The sequence below is a fragment of the Lactuca serriola genome, chromosome 9, assembly GCF_051521515.1.
Source record: "Lactuca serriola cultivar US96UC23 chromosome 9, Lser_US96UC23_V15, whole genome shotgun sequence".
Lineage (NCBI taxonomy): Eukaryota > Viridiplantae > Streptophyta > Magnoliopsida > Asterales > Asteraceae > Lactuca > Lactuca serriola.
In genome coordinates, this window is record NC_136416.1 from 37,087,041 (window position 1) to 37,111,098 (window position 24,058).

At 38.5% G+C, this 24,058-nt stretch overlaps 2 protein-coding genes across 2 annotated transcripts; one reads left to right on the forward strand and one right to left on the reverse strand.

Moving 5' to 3' along the window:
- Nucleotides 1-863: 863 nt before the first annotated feature.
- LOC145075548 (uncharacterized) lies at nt 864-2,665 on the reverse strand. Its single transcript, XM_079021754.1, has 2 exons — nt 2,601-2,665; nt 864-1,494 (listed from the first exon to the last, which is right to left on the reverse strand). Exons 1-2 carry the CDS (start codon nt 2,663-2,665, stop codon nt 864-866), a joined length of 696 nt encoding a protein of 231 aa, XP_078877880.1.
- A 172-nt stretch (nt 2,666-2,837) lies between these two features.
- On the forward strand, nt 2,838-6,921 carry LOC145074035 (O-fucosyltransferase 19-like). The gene is made up of 8 exons (XM_079020480.1): nt 2,838-3,600; nt 4,392-4,464; nt 4,562-4,632; nt 4,731-4,819; nt 4,909-5,041; nt 5,130-5,362; nt 5,651-6,127; nt 6,337-6,921. The coding sequence occupies exons 1-8, from the start codon at nt 3,058-3,060 to the stop codon at nt 6,596-6,598; spliced, it is 1,881 nt and encodes a 626-aa protein (XP_078876606.1). The 5' UTR covers nt 2,838-3,057; the 3' UTR covers nt 6,599-6,921.
- The last annotated feature ends 17,137 nt before the right edge of the window (nt 6,922-24,058 follow it).

A 24,058-nucleotide genomic window follows, 5' to 3' on the forward strand; every position in this document is an offset into this window, starting at 1 on the left:
TTTTTGCCACATGTCCTCTTCTCTTTTATTTGAACACATGGTATTTTCTAGAATTTTTAAATTTTCTATTTTCCACTTGTCACTTTATTGTATTTTTCATTTTATTAAATTCAAATTTCACATTTAATATGTAAGGTAATATATATGTAAGGTATTTATTAGAAAGGGTTTATATATGTAATGTATTCAATACATTAAAGCCTCATTAATTTTAATAATTCAAAAAATTTCTCATTTTTCTTATAAATTCAAACTTTTTAAATTATTAAAATTTCATATATTTTTTTTTTTATAAATAAACCCATGTAATACATGGGTGTCACACCTAGTTGTTAATAAGCCAAAAAAACATAATCAAAATAATTATTATAAAGAAAGTTCATTTATTGTAGGAAAGACATTACATGAAAAACAAAGGATGGAAAAACAGGTTTACTAGAACAATAATAGAAATTTTTGGTTTATGTCTTCCATGTCATTGTAGAAATCAGAATAGTTAGCGGAATGCATTTAACATTATCAATGAGGTTTTTTCTTTTCCTTTTCCTTTAATGGACTCTTAGTTGACAAAGATGTGCAGATGTGCGACAGGTCCTTGACCAATGGCCTGTGCTACCACATCTATAACATGAACCATCAGATTTCTGTGATGTCCCAGCATCATGCCTTGCTACTTTGGCCTTGTCTTGTGTATGGACATTGCTTCTTTGTGAAGATTGGTAATTACTCCTTTTCTGGTCACGACCACGATTATTACCTTGTCCATAACCAGAATTGTGGTTATGATTATGGATTTGGTTTCGATTAAAATAGTCATGGCCTCGTCCTCGACCACGACCACACCCTCGTTCACGTGTATTGTTTCAATGACCATTAGTATTTGTAGCATTTTCTTCAGGAAGTGCTACTGATCCCGTTGGACGAGATTCATGGTTTTTCATCAAGAGCTCATTATTTTGCTCTGCAACAAGCAGGCATGCATTCAGTTCAAAATATCTTGTGAACTTTCGCAACCGATATTGTTGCATCAAGGTAATGTTTGTTGCATGAAACGTGGAGTAAGTTTTCTCCAATATATCTTCATAAGTAACTTCTTGTCCACAATACTTGAGTTGTGAACATATTATGAACAAAGTTGAGTTGTACTCATTTACTTTCTTGAAGTCTTGAAACCTTAGTGTTCTCCATGCATCTCTAGCATTTAAAAGTATAACTTCCTTTTGATGATCAAATCTTTCTTTCAATAGATTCCAGAGAATACTTGGATTAGTAATATCAAGATATTCAAATCTCAACATTTCATCAATATGCTTACAAAGGAAAACTTGTGCTTTCACCTTGTCTTGTGCCAAAAAGTTATTAAATTCATATATAGCATTTGAGATTCCCATAGACTCAAGATGCATTTTTGCATCTATCATCCATGACACATAGTTTTTCTCACTAACTTCAAGTGCTGCAAACTCGAGCTTTGCAATGTTGGACGTATTGTAACTATAAATTTAAACAAAATAACAAGATAAAAAATAAAATCCATTTATTTCAATATGTATTGCACAAAACAGAAGCGGGAGAAGATTCATCCCATGCAAGACTAAGAAATGATAAAATAGATTAGGATAAAATATATTTGGCATGAGATTGAAAAATAGGAAGCTAAGTGCTATGGTCATTATTGTTGTGTGAGTCACAAAGGAATGAATCATTTTGATCTTGATGACCTTGAGCAGGATAGGATAGATGTGAATGTCTACATATCTAGAGATACAAGATTAGTCTACCAAAGCTCTAAAGTTGCTACTTTCATCATTTATGTGAAATTTTATTTTTCACAATTCTTCTTATTTGCCCTTATTTCTATAAAATTTATTTCCAATGAATTAGTTGACTTCTATTAACATACATAAAAGTGCTAACTATCGTATTGTAATTTTTTTCCTTTGGTGGTAATGTAAAATGATCAAATTACGCTTTTTGACCAACTGTCACTTATTAAATTTTCTTGTATTTTTCTCACTTGTTCACTTCTTTCTTACTTTCTAAACATCCAAATCCAAGTTTTTGGTTGTTACAAGGAAATCATAGACGGATGTAGAGGGGATGTAGAGTTGTGCCATAATTTAATAAGCCTAATGAAATAGAATTCTCGTAATATCCATGTAAGCTTTTAAAATGAGGTGTAGTATCCATGTATTAAGCTTTTAACCATTTTTCTTCAAATCGTCACTATAACTTGTTATACCTACAATAAATGGTTATATTGATATATATTCTTTAAGCATATTAAAAGAGTTTAATGATAAATCAGGTAAAAAAAATACATTCGGTGACTAAACGGTAAATATCATTACCCTTATTATAAGTTATTAACGGTAACCTGATATTCTTTATAATATGAACATATAAGATAAAATTATGCATTTATAATTATTCAAATCAATTTCAAATTTACCGTAATTCATATAAAAACATATGTGTTACACAATTTCCACTTTCCACCCAAACAAACATATATATCTTATAACATTACTAATGATAACTAAATATACACTAAAGATAGAATGTTTTTATAAAACGTTCCCATAATAAAATATAACAACCTTAACACAAGGGCAGATAAAACTTTCTTTCCTGATATAATGATGATCTGGGACACGTAGGGCATTACTTTAACAACTTTTTTATTATAAAAAAAATAATTTTACAAGGTATAAATAATAAAGTATAATACAAACAACTTTTTTTATATAAAAAATAAAAATATTGGAGAGAATTGGTCTGATATTCTGTTTTGTTAGACACAGAGGAGACTATAAATACACCCAAACGACATCATATTTGGCAGCCACATGGACTAAAATGGCAGCCTTGTATTCCGCCCTCTTCAACTTTTATTCCACACGCTGAGGAAAAAAAAAATAAACCCTAAATGATTTTATAAATATCACAAATCATAACAGCCCAAATCACCGGTTTTTAATCCGATACATTGCGGTTTGTTTCGATATTTCCTTAAATTTCTTCTTTTTTCTTCTTCTGTGTGATCGTTATTTTTGGATGTCAACCGGTGGCGCCACTACGAACCCCATCGCCGGCAGTCCCAGAATCGGCATACAGTCAACCCATCGCCGCCGTACACCGGAACTAATGCCTGACCCGGTTGTTCCGACGATAGAGTCGCCGCCTACCGAAACCCCAAATGGGTATCAGTGTAATGGTTATTTAGATTATGTTTCAGAAACGACGGTTAACTGTTTAGGGTGTTGTACCGCCACTTGCCACCACCACCACCACCACCATAACAACTACTTCTTTCTACGAAAAGGGTCGCCGGAAAAACGGATTTTGAAGTCTTTGAGACAAGGGAAAAATCTAGGGCGTACCCTGTTTGGGTTTCTGATTGTGTTGGTGGTTTTTACGGTTTTTCTGAAGACTGCATATATGGCGGGGAGTCACGTGGCGGAGGCGGAAGGTGGTTATAACGCCGGAATGTTCATCTTGAGGGACTATAAACGCGATTCCGTTAAGGCGCAGAGAGTTTTATCAGACATTGATTCTTCCATGCCCATGAGAGCATTTGAAAAATACTCGAAGCATTCTGTAAGCATACATCTTTTTCTCATTTCCTTTTTTCTATTTCGAAATATCCTTAAATCGAAGAATTTTGATTTATAGAAATACAAAATCATGATCTAAGAGCTTAAATCTTCTGGGTTTTGTGGTTTAGATTTTAATTAATGATTCGAGTTTATTTAAATTGAAAAATCGAGTCTTTAAATTTCATATTTTCTGGGTTTCTACTCAACCCAATATAGAAAAAATCATAATTACCGAGATTGATTTTTAGTTCAATTTTTTATTGGGTTATAATCATAAATCATCGGATATTTTAATGGAATTATATTTATAATTTTTTTATTTGATTTGGTCAAGAACAAGGGAGTGGGCATCAACAATGAAATATAGTCTTTATAGAATTTTGACGTTTGGCAATTGACCATAAGTCAAGCTAAGGTGAAAATTGAAATTGGGTTTCTACCCATTATCTTTTATGGCCTTTCCACTACTAGATCCTGAAATTACCTTTCTACCCTCGTTAGAATGGAAAGTTCTTATTATCTTGGGTAGATAAGTAGATTTCTTTGAGGTCATAAAATGCCAAAAAAGATTATTAATTTAATCTTTAAAAGCGCATTTTTTTAAATAATAAAAAAAATGGAATATAGGAGGCTATTTTTTTAATTAGATTTCTTTCAGGATTCTCATAAACTTCCAAAACAGATTATTATTAATTTAATTGTAAAAATTACAAAACGCAATTTTATTTGGACACATGGAGCAATATAGAAGGGTGATTTAACCTGTGTAATTTCTTTGTTTTTATCCCACAGGTTGAAGAAATCTGGATGAAACCAAACAGCAATGACTATCATCAATGCATTGTTAGACCCAAAAACCGTATAAGTTAGTAGTCGAAATTATTCTTGTTTTTATCACATAATTCACCATCAATATCGAATATTAATGTCATTTTCTAAACTATTTATTCGTTTTCTTATAGAAACAAACTCTGCGACAAATGGGTATCTTCTTGTTCATGCCAACGGTGGATTAAATCAAATGAGAACCGGGGTGAGTTGTCGATCAAAAGATTCTTATGTATTTTCATATTAGTGTAACGAAATAAAACTTTCTATTTTTGGAAAATCTCTAACTTATTATCATGATAGATATGTGACATGGTTGCTATTGCCAAGATTATGAATGCCACCCTGGTCCTTCCTTCACTTGATCATCAATCTTTTTGGACCGATCCGAGGTACGAAATAAAATGATTAATTAATTCTTTTACAAATACATTTTAAACGTCATATATCCACACATCTTAATAATGTTCTTCTTATGAAGTGATTTTAAGGACATTTTCGATTGGAGGCATTTCATGGAAGTTCTAAGAGACGATATTGAGATCATAGAGTCTTTACCACCTGAATTCGCAACAAAAAAACCACATTTCAAGGCTCCTATTTCATGGTCAAAAGTGTGTATATATAATCATCTAATTTAAACCCAAAACCTTTTTTTTTCTCTTGTTCTTGTGACTTTAATCAATCTATTGATCAATACAGGCAAGTTACTATAGAGGGGAGATGTCTTTTTTGTTAAAAAAGCACAAAGTAATTCAATTTACACATACGGATTCAAGACTTGTGAACAATGGACTCGCATCATCTTTCCAAAAGCTTAGATGTCGAGCCAATTATGAGGCCCTTCGTTACTCTGAGGAGATTGAAGAGCTCGGAAAAAAGTTGGTTTCAAGACTAAGAAGCAATGGCGAACCCTTTATCGCTCTACATTTAAGGTAATAACTTTTCAAATCATGATAGTTTTGTTGGGTTTGACTTTCAAAGTCAAACTTATTACTTTCCAATTGCATCGATACATGAAATTCGATATCATTTTTGAAGATGGAATGTGGCCCTTTCGACTCCGAAATCCGCGATTGGAGACAAACATAACACTTTTTTAAAACCAGTTCTTTCTATCGCATATCTTTATGAGTGCCATAAATTCGACCTTTAATTTTGCATATGAAATGTGGTTCCTTCGACTCTAAAAGTCAAAACTGATTCTTGATTTACCTTTGCAGATATGAAAAAGATATGCTTGCGTTCACAGGCTGCAGCCACAACTTAACAACAGATGAAGCACAAGAGCTAAGAGCAATGAGATATGGTGTAAAACATTGGAAAGAAAAGGAAATAAACAGTAAAGAAAAGAGACAACAAGGGGGATGCCCCATGTCACCTAGAGAGGCTGCTTTGTTCCTTAAAGCCATGGGGTACCCTGCAAACACAAGTATTTACATAGTCGCGGGAGAAATATACGGTAGTAAAAGCATGGATGCCTTTAGAAATGAGTACAAAAACGTCTTTTCACATAGCACACTTATGACTCAAGAAGAGTTGGATACATTTAAGAACTATCAAAACCGTCTTGCCGCGGTTGATTACGTTGTTGCCCTTGAGAGCGATGTGTTTGTATATACGTATGATGGGAATATGGCGAAGGTGGTACAAGGGCATCGGAAGTTTGAAGGGTTCCGTAAAACAATTAGCCCTAACAGGTAATTTTGCAATCTCAACAGTCACAGTGTAGAAGTTACAGTTCCAATGTGGATTGGCTACTTGTGAGCAGTGGGCACTAGTTGTATACCTAATTTACATATGACATGACTGTTTTTGGATAGTACCTGTCCAACTAGGGTTTGCTGGAAGAATAATTGTTTTGCAGAAACATACATTATAACTTAATGATGGTTTCTTTGATTTTCAGGCAACAATTTGTAAAAATGATAGATCGATTGGACAATGGATTGATATCATGGGACGTATTTAGTTCTCGAGTCAAGAATATTCATAAAGACCGACTAGGTGCACCATCCGAGAGGAAAGTAGGAGAGTCTCCAAGGGTAGAAGAGAACTTTTACGCAAATCCGTTTCCAGGATGCATTTGTAACAGTTCGAATGACAGATTTAACAGCACACAGTTTGATCAGAGACAGACCCCACGAGATTCGTTGTCATCACGGAAATAGGCATTTTTGCACTATTGTATAGTACACATACGTAGTCTTGCTTGACCGAGACAAAACACGGAGGTTTTATTTTAAATTTATATTTTTGGGCGTAAAAGTTATAGATTTTAGAAAACGGAGCATATATATTGAAATGATACAAATGTTATTTGCCATACTTTTTCTCATCTTATACGTATACAAATGAATGTAGGCAATTATATTTCACGTGATAAGAAAGATGATGTTTTCATGTTGGGTGTTTGTCACGTGCCCATCATGTGCATTTAAATCATGTACATTTTTTAGTGTTTTAAGCAAGAAATATATTTTTATTTTTGGTACTTTTGATAAATTTATTAAAGAATAATTAAATTTTATAGTTGTTGTATCTTGATCGCTTAAATTGTTTTGAAGAGTTTTAAAGATTAAAGATTTGAAGATTACTAAACAGTAGTCTACTTTTACCACTATTCCATATAGATTACACAAAAGTTACATGAAATGATATAATTATTAGATAACTAACATATGTATACCCCATACATACCAACATTCATTGGGTGAGTTTGTTTGAACATATTATTTTGATACAAGTTAACATGGTTTGGTAGTTTTTGGTTTCTTTTCTCCTTCAAATCATATGAACATTTGTTTAGAAGTTGATGTATCGATTTATAAGAAGGATGTGTATGTGTTGTGCTAAACTTGGCCTTTTAGTTTGACACATAACATGATGAAAAAGGGGGGATTAGTCGGTGGAAATACGTTGTTTCAATTGAGTCATTGTTTGCAATAATTAAAATTTGAATTTGTCAACAAGAATATTAAAATAAAAATAAAAGAAACATAAGGAATTTATAATGTGTATAACATGTTTACGGGAATAAAAATATGTTATACAGATAATGAAGTCGGTTACACCTTGAACTCATTTGAAACCAATATCAGATTTTAAAAGTTGTCACTAAATTTATCACGCAAGCGTTTTCAAAATGTCAAAAGCACGACAATAACAAATTTCAATAAGACAAATTCTAAAACACGTAATTTTTCTTAATACAGTGATAACATATATAAAATTTAGATAAGGCCTTGAGGTATATAATTTAGATAAGGCCTAAGTGCTGAGAATTTATACCTTCGAAAATAAATACCTTGTGAATATTTTAACTTGGTTTATTATTTTTTAGAACTTTTTATTTATTTATAGTAACATTAAGGGGTGTTTGGCTGTTGTATCAAGATGATTGTTTGATTTTGTTGTTTGTGTTTAGATAAAGTAATTAAGATTATACTTATATGATTATTTCTGAGACGGATAACTAATTTTGGATAATCAGTTTCATACTAACTATAATAAAGTGAATTATATAAGGAATGACAAAAATTATTATTTTACTCTTTTTATCCTATTTGAAAATATTTTACCCATATGGTCGTTGTTGATAATACCATAAATTCATAATAGAAAAAGGGTAATCGTTGGAATTATATATGATAATGAGTTGTAAAAAGTTGTACGAAAAGTATGTTTATAGTCAATAGAAAAGAAAACAGTTCAACTTTAAAATACTTCAATAATATATATAAATATCACTTTTATCGTTCTATTTATTATTTGTATAATAATCATAATATATATACGTACAACTAAATATATATAATTACAACCTCCAACAACAAAAGTATATATGAACATTATTCCCCCATACCCCATGGCCTAATGAACCTTAGTGATTGAATCTTGGTCTGTAAGTGCATCTTGGGGAGTTGCAATTGGCACTTTCAGAAAAATAGAAAGCTTTTGCACACCATAAAATTCGGCTGATAGAAATAAACAACCATAACTTGATTTTTTCTAAATAACAAAAAAAAAACAAAAAACAATCTCATTCATACTTATGAAATAAAGGTAAAAGTTAAGGAACAGAGAAACAAAAGGGAACATGATGGTTTGAATTAATTCACCTAAAACTTTGATAAATCCACCTTTTCAAAATCACGTCAATATGTTATCGACTAAAAGTACTTTTTATGGTAGAGCGAAAATCGTTGTACAAGATTGAATTAGTCATAACTATTTGCAGTGCCGGTCCAGACGTGGGCAACCTGGGCGACCGCTCAGGGCCCACGTCTTCAGGGGCCCCAAATTTATAAGCTATGTAGTGTATATATATATAAAAAAAAATTATTACTTAAATGATTTTTAGGGCCTAAAGTTGGTTCAAACTCAAATTATCTCAAAAGATAAACAATTTTGTTTGCTTGTTATTGCTAATTGAAAACGTCTATACTGAATAATAAATGATATTTTTTTAATCTTTATTATATTTGTTTTTGAAGGCCCATTTTTTCCTTACGCCCCGGGCCCATATATGTTTGGACCGGCTCTGACTATTTGTGTAGAGAATTTCTGATAATCAAGAGGTATAATATGGTTCAAGAAAAGTATGGTTTATGGTTTTGAATTAGTCATAACCATTATGAACATGCAGCAAAAACCAAAACAACATTGAAGCTTATAATCGCCAATATTTCATCAATTGCACTAGACTAGCTATAGATTAACACAAGGGATTTGAAGTAACAAACATACATTGGTGTGTAATCATGTTATTGTAGGTCTGAAATCTATGGAAATCAAGAGAACAAACTAGAGCTTGAGATCGAATATCCTCACAAGAATTCTTTGAGTACCTCACAAAGAACCCTAAGAACCATAGAATCCCTCTTATAATTTGCACACATATTTCATGTATCAATGAGGCAACATTATCCCTAAAATGCCAATGATTAGCGCTTCCCCGCTTGCAGCTTTACGATTACACATTCTCTGACCACAGTGTGAAAAATGAACATTTCAGGATTTTAACGGCGGTTTTACTATTAAAATGGATGTAAATAAATAAACAAATATGTTGATTCAGGACAGAAACTTCTCTATGATGAAAATTAAGGAATGTTGGCAATTAAAAGTACATTATTATTTTGATACTTAACCTTAATTAGACCATCCGTTATACCCACCACATACCGCATATATGGTGGGTGCCACATTAGCACCACATTCCACTATCACTAACATGGGATACTTACTACTAAACACACAACTCCACCTCATTTTTTTATTTAAATTTAATTCAAAAATACATTAAAAACATTTTTTTAATACTAGTTTTTCCATTAAATTAAAATACCAAATTACATTAAATAAAAACTAAATTAATTGAAATTAAAAAATAAAATAAAAATAACAATCAAAATAAAAATTACATTAGTTAAATTTAAAAAAAAATAAAAAAAAAACATTAAAAAAACTAAAATTTCCAACCATAAATAAAATAAACTACCCCCTACGCCTACGTCGGGCTCGAACCGACTCTTTCATTGCTTGGAAAAGTTCCAAGTCTTCGCCCTCAAGGTCGTCCGCTTTCATTTTCAAGATTTTCATATCGGTTTTTGTTTGGAGTGTCTCTTGTGCCTCTTGAAATGATGTTTGTGCTTCGATCATTTTTTGTTCCATCCGAGTCATCACCTCGGCCTTCGTTTCTTGAAGTTGCACATATCGATCAAATTTATCGCCAAACATATCCATAACACTAGAATTCGAAGATGTTGACGCCGCTTTTTTTGCTTTATTTCTTCCAACGGGCCGACGAAGAGGTTGGTCGTTTTCAAGATCTATCGGATCGTCGTTGATGTCGATGTGTGTTCGGCCGTCCGATTGTTGAGAAGTTCCATCGGGGTTTCTCGAACGCTTTGAACCGGAAGATTGGGAACTTCCTTCCGTTTGCTCTTTCCATTTTGGGGCGTCTTTCAATTTTAGCCACGGTTTCATATACGGAAAAACTTTGCGTGTTGGCGTTGTTTTTTCAAATTGGTCCATGGCCGCCTTGAAAACATCAAAATCGTTCGAGCCGCTTTTGCGTATGTTTAGGAGGTTGTTGTAGATTCCTCCAAACTCGGTGCATTTTAGTCGAATATCTCGCCATTTCGACGTAATTTGATCGGCATTTCGAGTTTCACTTTCCATTAACTCGTAAAAAATGGCTCGGACTTTTTCCCAAAAACTTCCGTAAGGCTGGCCATCTCCTACAATTGGATCTTCGGAAGCTGCCACCCATGCCTCCGCTAACTTTTCTTCTTCTTCTTTTGTCCATGGGACCCTTTCTTGGGTGGTAGTGGGTCGGGCCGGTTTTTTTCCTTTTTTCTTTTTTGGTTGAGGTGGTGGTGAAGGTTGCGTTTCCGGAACAAAATCCGGCGAAAGTGGTGGTTGTGAGCTTGGTGGTTGTGAAATTTGTGGTTGTTGTTGTGACGATTGTTGTTGGAGTTGTTGTAGTTGTTGGAATTGTTGAAATTGTTGGTATTGTTATTGCATTTGTTGTTGTTGGAAAGCCGGAAAAGGTTGATACTGTTGTTGGAAAAGTGGTGTTTGTTGGATAGGGGAACCACTTTGAAGTAGATTGATAAAACCGCCTTGAGGTGACTCCATAGTCGGGAATTGTCGAGGTGTTGTATCTAACGCAAAAGCGTTATCGGGTTTGCGATTTCGGTAGTTTGGAGGGGTATTTTGGTTGGGATCCATGATTTTTGGTTGTGAAGATGTAGTGTGTAGTTTGTGTATAGAGAAAGAAAAGAATGGTGTAAAAAATAAGGAGTAAAAATGTGGTATTTATAGGTAAATAAATTGTTTATTTATTTATTTATTTATTTTTTTACAAAACTAGCCGTTCAACGGCTAGACAACGGTCAAATTTTTGCATCTTAATCTCATTGGCCGTGCGACTTCGTTGCCCCGATATCGAGCCACCACGAAAACGAGCCACCACGAGACAACGGGGTGGTGTGCACGCCCGTTGTTCGTGGCCAGCTCGACCACGAAACTCTTCGTCGAACGTATACCGTTTGGCCTTACTATAAAATGGGGTAAGTCGGTAATTTATGATAACCATATTGATTCTTTTGTGAAGTGATGGATTGACTTTTAAGCTTTAGGGAATTACTAAGATTAATTTAAATATGCGGCTTACACAATGTTTAGGATTTCATTTAAAACTGATTTATTAACTTATTGAATTCTTGAAAAGTTAATAAATTATAGGATTTCATCTAAAATTGATTTATTAACTTATTGAATTCTTGAAAAGTTAATAAATTAAAAAATTGTGTTTAGGTATATAAGAAAAACTTTTAAAACAACTTCTTGTTAACTCTTTGAAAATGAGAATTTAAAAAGTCATTATTTCTAACTTCTTAAAACATCTTATGCTACCCGGTATGGAGAGGACTCTACGCATGAGTTGCTTACGTGGAGCTCCTCTCCACGCATGAACACCGCCCCCATTAATGGTGGGTTGGTTGTGGTGTGGAGTCCATGACCGAAGAAGACGAGAAAGGTAATTGGTTTGTCATTTTTTGACCGTTTGAAGCATTTAATAAAAAAATTGTTTTTTATTTTTAATTTACTCTATCACTCTATATATACATCCACTTTAAACATTTTTTCCAAAACAAAACCCACAAACTCTTTCAAATCAAAAACACACATTCAACAAAAAATGGATGATTCACACGGAGATTCGGATGACGAGTTAGTATTGCACACACTATTGTCTACGGCACAAGACATAGTTCGCGCGAGAGGTGAAAGTTCACACGGCGAGAAGAAGCATAGAAAATGGATCAATAGGGATCGAGAGGCGGCAAATAAACTTTTGTTACGTGATTATTTTGCCTCTGATAGTTTATATGACATATTGAGATTTGAAGAACGTTTTCATATTAGTAGAAATTTATTCTTACGTATAGCTAGAGATTTGAAACGTAATTATGAGTTCTCCAATTACAATGGGATGCTATAGGTAAACGTGGTTTTACTACAATACAAAAATGTACGACCGCTCTTAGACAATTGGCATATGGCATAACTGCAGACACTTCAGATGAGTATTTGAAAATGTCTGAGAGGACGGGTCAAGAATGTACATATCTTTTGTGTGGCTATGTTATAGAGCTTTACCGTGACATATACTTGCGACATCCGACTAAAAGTGATGTCGAACATTTGTATGTCGCGCATCAAGCTAAACATGGTTTTCCAGGGATGCTTGGTAGTATTGATTGTACACATTGGGAGTGGGCAAATTACCCCAATACGTGACGTGGTCAATTCACGCGAGGTGATCATAGGGTCCCGACTGTTATATTAGAGTTTGTTGTTTCACAAGACTTATGGTTTTGGCATGCATTCTTTGGTATGGTGGGGTCCAACAATGACCTGAATGTGCTTCAAGCGTCTCCGTTATTTAACGATATTTTGCAGGTTAAAGCACCAGACATGTCATACGTTTTGAATGGAAATGAATATAAGTACGGGTATTACCTAACTAATGGGATACATCCATAGTATGCTACTTTTGTCAAATCATATTTATTTCCAGCCGATGAAAAAAGCAAATTGTTCAAGTTAGCACAAGTGTAACACCCAAAGTCAGGAAGGCCAAGAAAGGAAAGGAAACCCTAATTTAAAGGGACGACTCGGCGAGTCCAAGGAGGAACTCGGCAAGTCCGAGCGGGATCCGGGTCGAAGAGTAAGTGACCGACTCGGCGAGTCGGCCAAGGAGACTCGGCGAGTTTGGTCTGTACAAGGAAAACCCTAAATTCGGGACTTGGAGCCTATTTAAGTGCCTCATTCTCTTCCTTAGGGTTCCTCTACTGCCTCTCTAACCCAGAACACCAAACCCTAGCCGTCATATCCATTGTTGAGCCAATTATTGCCTTGAAGAGTGCATTAAAGCTTGGAGAAAGAAGAAGGATCTTGGAGGTGCAAGAAGGGGCTATAGATTTGGGCTTGGGAAGATATTTCTGAGCATTTGGAGGTAATAAACTAGTTCTTGGACTCCTTTGCACCTAGATCTATGTGTGAGTTTTGGGGCTTTTTAGCTATGAGTAGTATCCATTGAGTTAGAAGCCAGATCTGAAGTTGCTACTTCGGATCTAAGCATATTTTGGTCTTGAGAAGCATAAAGTATCTGCCCTTGAGTTGATTATGGAGCCTCTTTGCCTTAAACCCTAGTTTATGGTGCACTTATCCTAGATCTCCTTCTCTACACGTAAAGTTTGCAACTTTACGTGAGGAATACGCTTGGGAAGGGTAGATCTACAGTTTGGAGTCCATGCATGACTCAAAAGTCCTCTACATGTATGAAGATCTGAATGGACTCGGCGAGTCCTTTGAGTGGACTCGACGAGTAGCATGAAGATTAGGAGAAACTCGAAGAGTGGGATGAGCAACTCGTCGAGTCGGATGAAGTTGGGCAGGAACTCGGCGAGTTGAAAGGACAGGGATCTACGTTTTACTCCCAGATTTTGGAAGAGATTTCATGACGAGTTGGGCACTCGTTTGCATTTTAGCACCGCCTTTCACCCGCAGACGGATGGTCAGAGCGAGCGGACCATCCAGACCTTGGAGGATATGTTGCGGGCGGGCGTGTTGGATTCGGTGGTAGCTGCGATACCTATCTTCCCTTGGCCGAGTTCTCCTACAACAACAGCTACCACGCGAGTATCGACCGCCCTCCATTCGAGATGTTGTATGGACGGATAGGACTGTTCACTATTCGGATAAAACCGAATTATCCAATTGGACAATTTGGATTGGACAATTTGGTTCGGATATTCGGATTTTTGGATTGGTTTTCAACAAAACCGAATTATTATTTTGGATTTCGGATTGGTTTTGGTTTATAAAATAAGAACCGAATAGTCCAAAAAAACCGAATAAACATTTCTTATTTATCTATTTATAATATATATCTATAGTTTTTTATTAATTTTGTAATTTATTTTTTCAAATAGGAACGTTTCACCGAATAAAAAAACATTAATATGCATGTTCACTCAAAAGTTTTCTAACTATAATATATTTTCTTATTAGTTGTTTATTAATCTCAAATCACAACTAAGTAATTTTTTTTATTCTTGTGTAAAGTTTAGTAATCTTATAATTATTTTTCGTCGTAAAATGTTTCGGTTTTTTAAAACCAAATTATAAAAGCCGATCCAACCGAATTGTAATTGGATCGGATCGGATTGGATTTAAATTTAGTTTGGACTATTCGGATCCATGTTTTTAAAACCGAAATCAATTTGGATTCACTTGATTGGATTGGATCAAACCGATCCATCCAAACGAACACCCCTATGGACGGAGATGCATGACCCCGATATGCTAGGGTGAAGTTGGCCAGAGAGTCATGGGGAGCACCGAAGTGGTGCTCAAGACGACCGAGAGGATCCAACAGGTTCGGAGCAGGCTTCAGACTGCTCAGAGTTGATAGAAGAGTTACGCCGACAAGCGTCGATCCGACTTGGAGTTCCAAGTTGGGGATATGGTTCTCTTGAAGGTGTCGCCTTGGAAACGCGTCATACGATTCAGGAAGCGGGGCAAGTTGGGCCCGAGATTCATCGGACCGTTTAGGGTTGTAGCCCGGGTGGGCAAGGTGGCGTATAGGCTGGATCTGCCAGCCGAGCTCAGCCAGATCCAAAACACTTTCCATGTTTCTCAGTTGCGGAAGTGTCTAGTGGACGATTCAGCGGTGGTGCCGCTAAAGGATATACAGGTTGATGACAGCCTGAATTACATTGATATATGTGTCAATATGATAGAGTTGCTTATACTTGTTGTCTGTGTGATACTTGGATATTATGGGTTAGCGGTTGAGTGTGGGCAGGGCCCGTATCTCTCCGAGGTTGGAGTGTGGGCTAGGCCCGTATCTCCCAGATAGTAGAGTGTGGGCGAGGCCCGTATCTCCCGGCTAGCAAAGTGTGGGCAGTGCCCGTATCTTCACAAGTGTGGGCGAGGCCCGTACCTCCCGGCTAGCGAAGTGTGGGCAGGGCCCGTATCTTCCCGAGTGTGGGCGAGGCCCGTAACTCCTAGCTGAACGTTGTTTGTTATATGCTTGCATGGTATGAGGTATTATGGGGGAACTCACTAAGCTTCGTGCTTACGGTTTTCAGTTTTGGTTTCAGGTACCTCCTCAGCTAGGGGAAAGGAGTCGGCGCGGTAGCAGCATGTCACACACACACACACTCTCTTGGTTCCGTAGTTACGAGTTTATTTTGGGATTGATACTCCGATATTTTGATTGATTGAATGTTGTGGTTTTTTTAATTTGGTTTTCGATTTGAAGTGGTTCAACTAAACAATGTTTTAATTGTTAACGTTTTCTATGTAATGTTTTATAAACGAAATTTTTGGACGTGAATATATACATTTTTTGGATTGTAATTTATGTTTATACCACATTGCTTTAAAATGAAATTTAGATGTATACATTTGTATGAACTTGGATGAAATTGCAATATGCAAATTGGATGTATACATTTTGGCGAAATTGGAATATGCAAATTGGATAAAATTGGAATATGCAAATTGTATAAAATTGGATGTATACATTTGGCTTAATTGTATGAAATTGGATGAAATTGGAATATGCAAATTGGTTGTATACATTTGGCTTAATTAGATTATTAATAGCAACTTACTTCTAGTAATGTATTGTATATGGTTTCAAAGTGCTTAAGTTAGTGACTTAATGTTTGGCCAACTTAATAGCAACATACTTTTAGTGACTTAATGTTGGTCATTACAACTTAGCTTTAATTAGGTTATTAATAGCAACATACTTCTAGTAATTTTAATTTAATTATAGAATAAAATTAAATTAATTTTAAAAAAAAACATTAAAAAAATACTAAATTAATTGTAAAATCAACTCAAAGTAGTTTTAAAATCAAGTTAATGTTAATATTAAAATAAAATAAAATTAGTTTAATAAATTAAACTAATAACAATAAAGAAAATATTAAGTTAATTATAAAATCTAATTAATTTCCCGAGTGTGGCGAGGCCCGTAACTCCTAGTTGAACGTTGTTTGTTATATGCTTGCATGTTATGAGGTATTATGGGGGAACTCACTAAGCTTCGTGCTTACGGTTTTCAATTTTGGTTTCAGGTACCTCCTCAACTAGGGGAAAGGAGTCGGCGCGGTAGCAGCATGTCACACACACACACTCTCTTGGTTCCGCAGTTACGAGTTTATTCTGGGATTGATACTCTGATATTTTGATTGATCGAATGTTGTGGTTTTTTTAATTTGGTTTTCAATGTGAAGTGGTTCAACTAAACAATGTTTTAATTGTTAACGTTTTCTATGTAATGTTTTATAGCCTGGGAATGTTTACTCTGATAACGATCATGTGTTTTGGAAATTAATACTTTGATTATGTTTTGGATTGGTGACTTTGCTTAAAATAATGTTTTATTAAAAGAAATTTTTTAGTCTTGAATTTTGGGACATTACAAGTTGGTATCAGAGCCTTGGTTTGAGGGATTCGGACATGCTCTCGGGCGTGTCTGATCTCAAACTGAGGAATTGGTATAGAAGTTTTCAAAATGAAAAGACAATTTTGTAAAAAGAGAGTTTTGAGAAAGAAAACAGTTTTAGAAAAAGCAAAAATAATTCAGAAAGAAAAGAACTTTGAAAAGAGAAAAAGGGTGTGGTGCATGCAATCAGCCGAGCTCAAGTAAGTACCCCAAAATACCAATACAAGTTTATGATTTGATTATCAGTTAGTAGAACAGCATGCTAGATTAGGACTAAGGATCTAGGGAGGATGCCTTATGTGCCTATTATATGTGCTTTGAGTTGCATGATAGTGCTGATTAGACAGTAGTAGGATAGCTTGTTTAGGTTATGCCTGAGTTTATGAGTTTGTGTTACATGTTGGTTCAGATTCATGCTATGTGGATATGATTGCTCGAGTATGTTGTGGTTAGATTTTCCCTTTGTCTGAATGTTGCTTGCTTTGTGCAATATAGGATTCCGAGTGGTGGGAGTTAGCTATCAGGTGGATACATCACGTCACATGTGATCAGGGTTGAATAATCCTAGAGTGCTGGATTTGGCCCTATTTCGCAGCTCTTGTATGAGTCCAACCGTTGTAGGGACGAGTCTTTTACTCGAAGGATTATCTGAGCCTTGTCACATGTGATGGTATCCAGGTAATGGCTAATTGGCATCACAAGGAGACCTTCAGCAACTGAGGACTAGTTTGAGTTGAGTCAGAGGCTTCCCTAGCGTAAGCCTAGGATGAGGTAGTGCTAGGAGCAGTAGTAGTGGATAAGGGACCTGGTGGAGTCAAAGAAATTCATGAGGAACATACGAATAGATGTGGAAGGTAGTATGGGCCCGTACTACTGAAAGCAGAGGATTCGTACTCAATTCGGGAAACGCCGAGGCAAGACCGGGAACCTGGTAGGGTGTGTGTTTGGTCTCGCAGCAGTGATAAGTATTCTGATAGTGGATGTATTATATTTTCAACATGGTAACGTTGCGCGAGAGACCATTGGGCAGATCAGGCGTCGGAGAGGGATCAGGCTCGGGTTCGGGAGCCGAGCAGCTTGAGGAGCGAATGAGGGAGTTGATATCAGCTGAGGTTACGCACGGTATCCTAGATCACACTCATGTGATCTTTGGCACGGTCAAGGAGGGTATATTGGAGATTTTGGATGAGAGGCTCGGAGCCTTCCGTACGGAGATGATGGCTTTGATGGGAGCACGTACCTTGACATTTCGAGAGTTCAGGGCTTGCGAGGCACCAGATTATCATGGGGTTAGGGACCCCATCGCTAGCAGCAGATGGTTGGCTGATGTTGCCAACGCATTCCGTACGAGCCGGTGTCCTGAAGGGGACAAGGTCAGACTCGCTTCCTGTCTTCTGAAGGACAGAGCGAGGGATTGGTGGGAGGAGATTGGTCATGCTTTGGGGGATGATGTCGCGTTGGACGCAATGACTTGGAGCGATTTCTCGGCCATGTTCAGGGCGGAGTCCTCGCCAATTATTAAAGTGCAGCAGTTGGCACGGGAGTTTCAAGATTTGACGCAGACCACTTAGACTGTGGCGGAGATCACCGCCAAGTTCAGGGAGAAGGCTCTTCTTGTACCGCAGTATGTCGCGGATGTGGAGATGAAGAAGGCCCGATACCATGAGATGTTGAGGGACAAAATCAGGGAGTTCGTGAGCAGATCCAGCTGTAAGACGCTTGAAGATATGATTTCTCGGGTTAGAGAGAGGGAAATTGATTTGGAGTAGATCCGGAAGAGGAAGCCGGATGAGTTTCAGGTAGCCGCGGGTTCGGGCAAAAGGCCCAAGGGATCGGATTCGAGATCGAGGGATTATCAGGACCGCAGCTAGTGCGGGAAGTGTGGCAGGGCGCACGGGGGCACGTGTAGGAGTGGTAGCGGTGGTGAGTCTGGCTGCTTCAAGTGCGGTCGGACTGGTCATTTCAGCAGCGATTGTACTATTGCCACCACACAGGGATCAAACTCGATATGTTTTCACTATAATCAGTGAGGCCACAAGAAGGCCCAGTGCCCCAGTTTGTTTTCAGCAGGACAGGTGATGGCACCTGCCCCTGCAACTTTGAGGATCACAGACGGCCGTCAGGGTCGTGCAGAGGGGCATGCGGTGGGAGGCAGGGCTTTTCAAATGGCTACCTTGGAGACGCGAGCATCGCCGGATGTTGCAGGTATGCGAATTCCGTTTTCAGTTCTTTTATTTGTGCATGATTATATTGTTATGGTTCTGCGTCAATTTTGGTATGAGTATAGTATTATGGTGTGGCTTGCTTATGATTATGTTACATGCCATCTGCATACCTTGGATATTTGTATGGTAGTTAGGGGATGTGCTCTATTGGAGAAGGTTACATAGGATGCAGTAACTGTAGCATGCTTGGGAAGGACTTGGTACGTCTCGCTAGTTCGGAGTGGTGTAGTTCTAGAGATGGATTGGTTAGATCTCTAGCTATGGTAAGCTTGGTTTCCTCAGCAGATTGATTATGGAATGGTAGCAAGGATTGGGACTTCCTTTTGAGTATTGAGCAGCATGGGGTAAGCAAGATCGAAGTATGGGAGAATCCTCCGAGTGTGCAAAGGTAGGAGCACGCAGACCCAGAATGAGTGCGCGACCTCCGAAAAGGAAAAAAAAAGGAGTAGTTCAGCTTTTGATGGATTGAGGAGTTCAGGGTTGGGAGTTTGAGAAACTCCCCATCAACTAGTGCGTGCGATGGTGATGGTTAGTACGTGGTTGGGAATTCAGATTTGGTGGATCACCTATAGGACTCGAGTGAGTCCAGAAGGAGGATCTTAAGAACTGATAGCATGGGGCGCTTTCGTTCTAGCAGTCAGTGATGGAAAGTGATGTAAGACTGCGGGTAAGCCGTAGCATTCCATGGTAGCTTCGTTAGCGAAGCTGGGGCGAGGCCCTTATCTCCTAGTGATCAGATAGGGATCAGGAATGGGTAGTGGATGAGAATGATAGGGAGTTTGCCCGTATAGCCCTAGAGAGGTGAGACCTTGGGAGAGGCCGCTCCAGGATATAGTTGGGTGAGACCCGTGGGCGAGGCACGTATGAGATTAGCAGTGTAGGTAAGACCTGAGAGCAGGGTTGCTCAGTAGTATAGTTGGGTGAGACCCGTGGGCGAGGCCCGAGCGAGAGTGGTTAGACAAGTGGGACTAGAAGGATAGATGCGGGTGGGACCCATGGGCGAGGCCCGTGAGTTTTAGCAGCACGGGTGGGACCTGATAGGGACCTTAGTGTCAAGATAGGGGATCGGGGATCCAAGGATTGTAGTGTCTGAATGGCATAATAGATTGAGCAGTTATAGGCGGTCGAAGTTTCTTCAAAGGTCGCTGGGAGCGACTAGTAGTTGTGTTGGGACCAACGATCGGTGGGAGCCGGTAATCCAGATATTGATAGATTGGTGGGACCAGGGTGGTCTCAGTTCATCCGGAAGACAGATGAGGAATAGCAGAACTTTCAGTCAGTAGCAGTGCGGGTATGCAGTGTATGATGAAATTCAGTTAGTTGATCGTGGGGTGCTCGATACCAAATTATAGCAGAAAGAAGTGCCCAGTGGATACTGGCGATAATGACCCGCACAAGAGGTAGCGGGAGTAATGGATTTGGTGAAGATAGGATCTTCACCGTAACGGAGGAAATAGTTGGTTATGTAGCATTGCCTTGGGGAAGGCAAGGAAATCGCGCAAGGAAAGAAGGGGTGAACCCCTCTGAGTTCAGTGTAGTACTCGGAGAGTACCAGAAGGATTATCGGTTGTGCAAGTTGAGTTCCCAGAATGTTCAGGGTCAGGGATGACCCGAGGTTATTATCTGCGAGGATTATGTTAGTCAGAATGACCGGGCGGAAGACCAGCGAAGGTAGGCAGCTGGGATTGGAATAATTGGTGGGGTATTGGAGGCAGATCGCAGGCGGTGGGCCATAGCAAACTTCGAGGACGAAGTTTAGTTTAAGTGGGGGAGAGTTGTAACACCCAAAGTCAGGAAGGCCAAGAAAGGAAATGAAACCCTAATTTTAAGGGACGACTCGGCGAGTCCAAGGAGGAACTCGGCAAGTTCGAGCGGGATCCAGGTCGAAGAGTAAGTGATCGACTCGGCGAGTCGGCCAAGGAGACTCGGCGAGTCTGGTCTGTAAAAGGAAAACCCTAAATTCGGGACTTGGAGCCTATTTAAGTGCCTCATTCTCTTCCCTAGGGTTCCTTTACTGCCTCTCTAACCCAGAACACTAAACCCTAGCCGCCATATCCATTGTTGAGCCAATTATTGCCTTGAAGAGTGCATTAAAGCTTGGAGAAGGAAGAAGGATCTTGGAGGTGCAAGAAGGGGCTATAGATTTGGGCTTGGGAAGATATTTCTGAGCATTTGGAGGTAATAAACTAGTTCTTGGACTCCTTTGCACCTAGATCTATGTGTGAGTTTTGGGGCTTTTTAGCTATGTGTAGTATCCATTGAGTTAGAAGCCAGATCTGAAGTTGCTACTTCGGATCTTAGCATATTTTGGTCTTGAGAAGCATAAAGTATCTTCCCTTGAGTTGATTATGGAGCCTCTTTGCCTTAAACTCTAGTTTATGGTGTATTTAGCCTAGATCTCCTTCTCTACATGTAAAGTTTGCAACTTTACGTGAGGAATAGGCTTGGGAAGGGTAAATCTACAGTTTGGAGTCCATGCATGACTCAAAAGTCCTCTGCATGTATGAAGATCTGAATGGACTCGGCGAGTCCTTTGAGTGGACTCGACGAGTAGCATGAAGATTAGGAGAAACTCGACGAGTGGGATGAGCAACTCGTCGAGTTGGATGAAGTTGGGCAGGAACTCGGCGAGTTGGAAGAACAACTCGGCGAGCCTGTTGAAGATTGTCTTGGACTCAGCGACTCTGTTCTTGGTCTCAGCGAGTCAGGTCGCGAAACCCCCAAACCCTTCGAGTTGAGACTCAAATCGATGAGTCGAGTGGAGACTCGGTGAGTTGGACAGGTTAGGACTCGGGAATCGGTAGACTCGGCGAGTCATGGACTGACTCGGCGAGTCAAGTCGCGAATGGAAGGACTCTGAACATATGAACTCGACAAGTCAGTAGGGTGACTCGACGAGTAAGGTTGACCTGGAAGGTTGACCTTGACCAGGACTTGACTTTGACCAGAGTTGACTTGGTTGTCTTTCGGGGGTCAGTTAGACTCTGTATTGCATTGATATTGGTAGCTCGGGGAGCTAGTGGAGCAGGAGTTCAGAGAGTTGTCGGGCAACAGCTAGTGGGATCAGCAGCAAGTTCAGCCAGTGCAGGTGAGTTTCCCTTTTGTGTGAATGGGCCTACGGCCACAATGCCGACCCATGTAGTATGAGTAGAAGACTCGGGGGTTAGCCCTAGGCACAGTATGCTAGTATGATATTCAGGACGAGGTCCAATGATAGCGGGCGGGTGCCCAAGGAATGGTTTATGTGATAGTTCATACTTGTTGTCTGTGTGATACTTGTATGTGCCTGGTAGGAAGGTGGGTGTGGGCGAGGTCCCGTAACTCACCAATAGCAGAGTGTGGATGGTGTTCCACATCTCATTAGCAGCAGATCAGGGGCGAGGCCCAAGATAGGGAAGGAGTGAGGGTGGGTTGGGCTCGTACCTCACTATCAGTAGGAGTATGGATGGGGTTCCATGACTCATTAGTAGCAGGACAAGGGCGGAGCCCAGAGACAGGCAAGGCCTTAAGACAAGATTCGTTAGCATGTGTTTAGCTTATGTAATGTGATGTGATATGTTTTTGTGCTATTATATGTTAGTGGGCGAGGCCCTGTGATAGGCGAGGCCTAAGTGAAACAGATCTGTATCCGAGCGGGGCTCGAAGCCAGGCGGGGCCTAGAGCGGCGGGGCCGTTGTAGCGGGCGATGCCCGGGGTAGGGGCGAGGCCCAGGATAGCGGGCGTGGCCCAATATGTGCAGTATGAGGTTATGCATGGTATGTGGTAGGGTGGGGAACTCACTAAGCTTCATGCTTACGGTTTTCAGTTTTGGTTTCAGGTACTTCCGGTAGCGGAGGGAAGAGCTCGGGGTGATCGCATGGCACACACTATAGATTAGATAGCTTGGGAATGTTTACTCTGATTACGATCATGTGTTTTGGAAAATAATACTTTGATTATGTTTTGGATTGGTGACTTTGCTTAAAGTAATGTTTTATTAAAAGAAATTTTTTAGTCTTGAATTTTGGGATGTTACAACAGGAGTCTACACGGAAGGATGTGGAACGAGCGTTTGGAGTCCTAAAACAAAAGTGACACATAATCAAACATACAGCGCGAACATGGGATAGGGCAAAACTGACGACGGTGTTGACTGTTTGTGTTATTTTACATATCATGATAATAGGAAAAAAAAAAGCAGGGCTATTTGTTCATATACCGGGAACGATATACTTAATCCAACTGCAGTAATACAAGATGGCAGCTCGGCATACTTCTCTAGAGTTTTGGAAATATAAAATCGTGAAACACATCACAATCTACGTCATGATTTGACCGATCACATATGGGGAAGACAACTCCAAGGGGGAAATGACGGTGAAGACGAAGAGGATGATGGCGATGCTAATGCAGACGGTGACGAGGCGGATGAGGGCGATGTGGATGGTGACGACGACAAGTAGTATTTGTCTATGGTTTCTGTGTTTTAAGTTTTTATGTTTTTTAATTAAGTAGTGTAATGTTTTATTTGTTACAACAGTGTTGTAAAACTCCCGAGTTGGCCGATTACTCATCCGAATACTCGCTACCCCCCCCCCCCCTTGCGGAGAGCATAATCCCGAATACTCCCCGATCGGCCCCTTGCTGAGCAGTGTTCACACACAAATGCGATTATATATGTTAAATTTTTAATAATTATTTAAGAAGTGAGCATTATATAATTTCCTTAAAAATATTTCTACACAAGTTTGCCAAGTGACATAGCTTTGATATGTTATGTTTTTATGTTTATTAGTAATTTAGGTTTTAAATTTCTATGTTTTTAATTAATTATTTTTTTTTTTTTGTGTGTGTTTTCAAAAAATTTACGCAGTATGGTGATCTTT

What these genes read in the sequence shown, in the direction of transcription:
- LOC145075548 (XM_079021754.1), bottom strand. Translation starts at nt 2,665, where the DNA reads ATGCCCTACGTGTCCCAGATCATCATTATATCAGGAAAGAAAGTTTTA. An exon ending in TTATCTGCCCTTGTGTTAAG is followed by an intron (nt 1,495 to 2,600) that starts GTTGTTATATTT and finishes TTAAATTTATAG; the next exon opens with TTACAATACGTCCAACATTG.
- LOC145074035 (XM_079020480.1), top strand. Translation starts at nt 3,058, where the DNA reads ATGTCAACCGGTGGCGCCACTACGAACCCCATCGCCGGCAGTCCCAGA. An exon ending in TAGACCCAAAAACCGTATAA is followed by an intron (nt 4,465 to 4,561) that starts GTTAGTAGTCGA and finishes GTTTTCTTATAG; the next exon opens with AAACAAACTCTGCGACAAAT. An exon ending in TTTATCGCTCTACATTTAAG is followed by an intron (nt 5,363 to 5,650) that starts GTAATAACTTTT and finishes TTACCTTTGCAG; the next exon opens with ATATGAAAAAGATATGCTTG.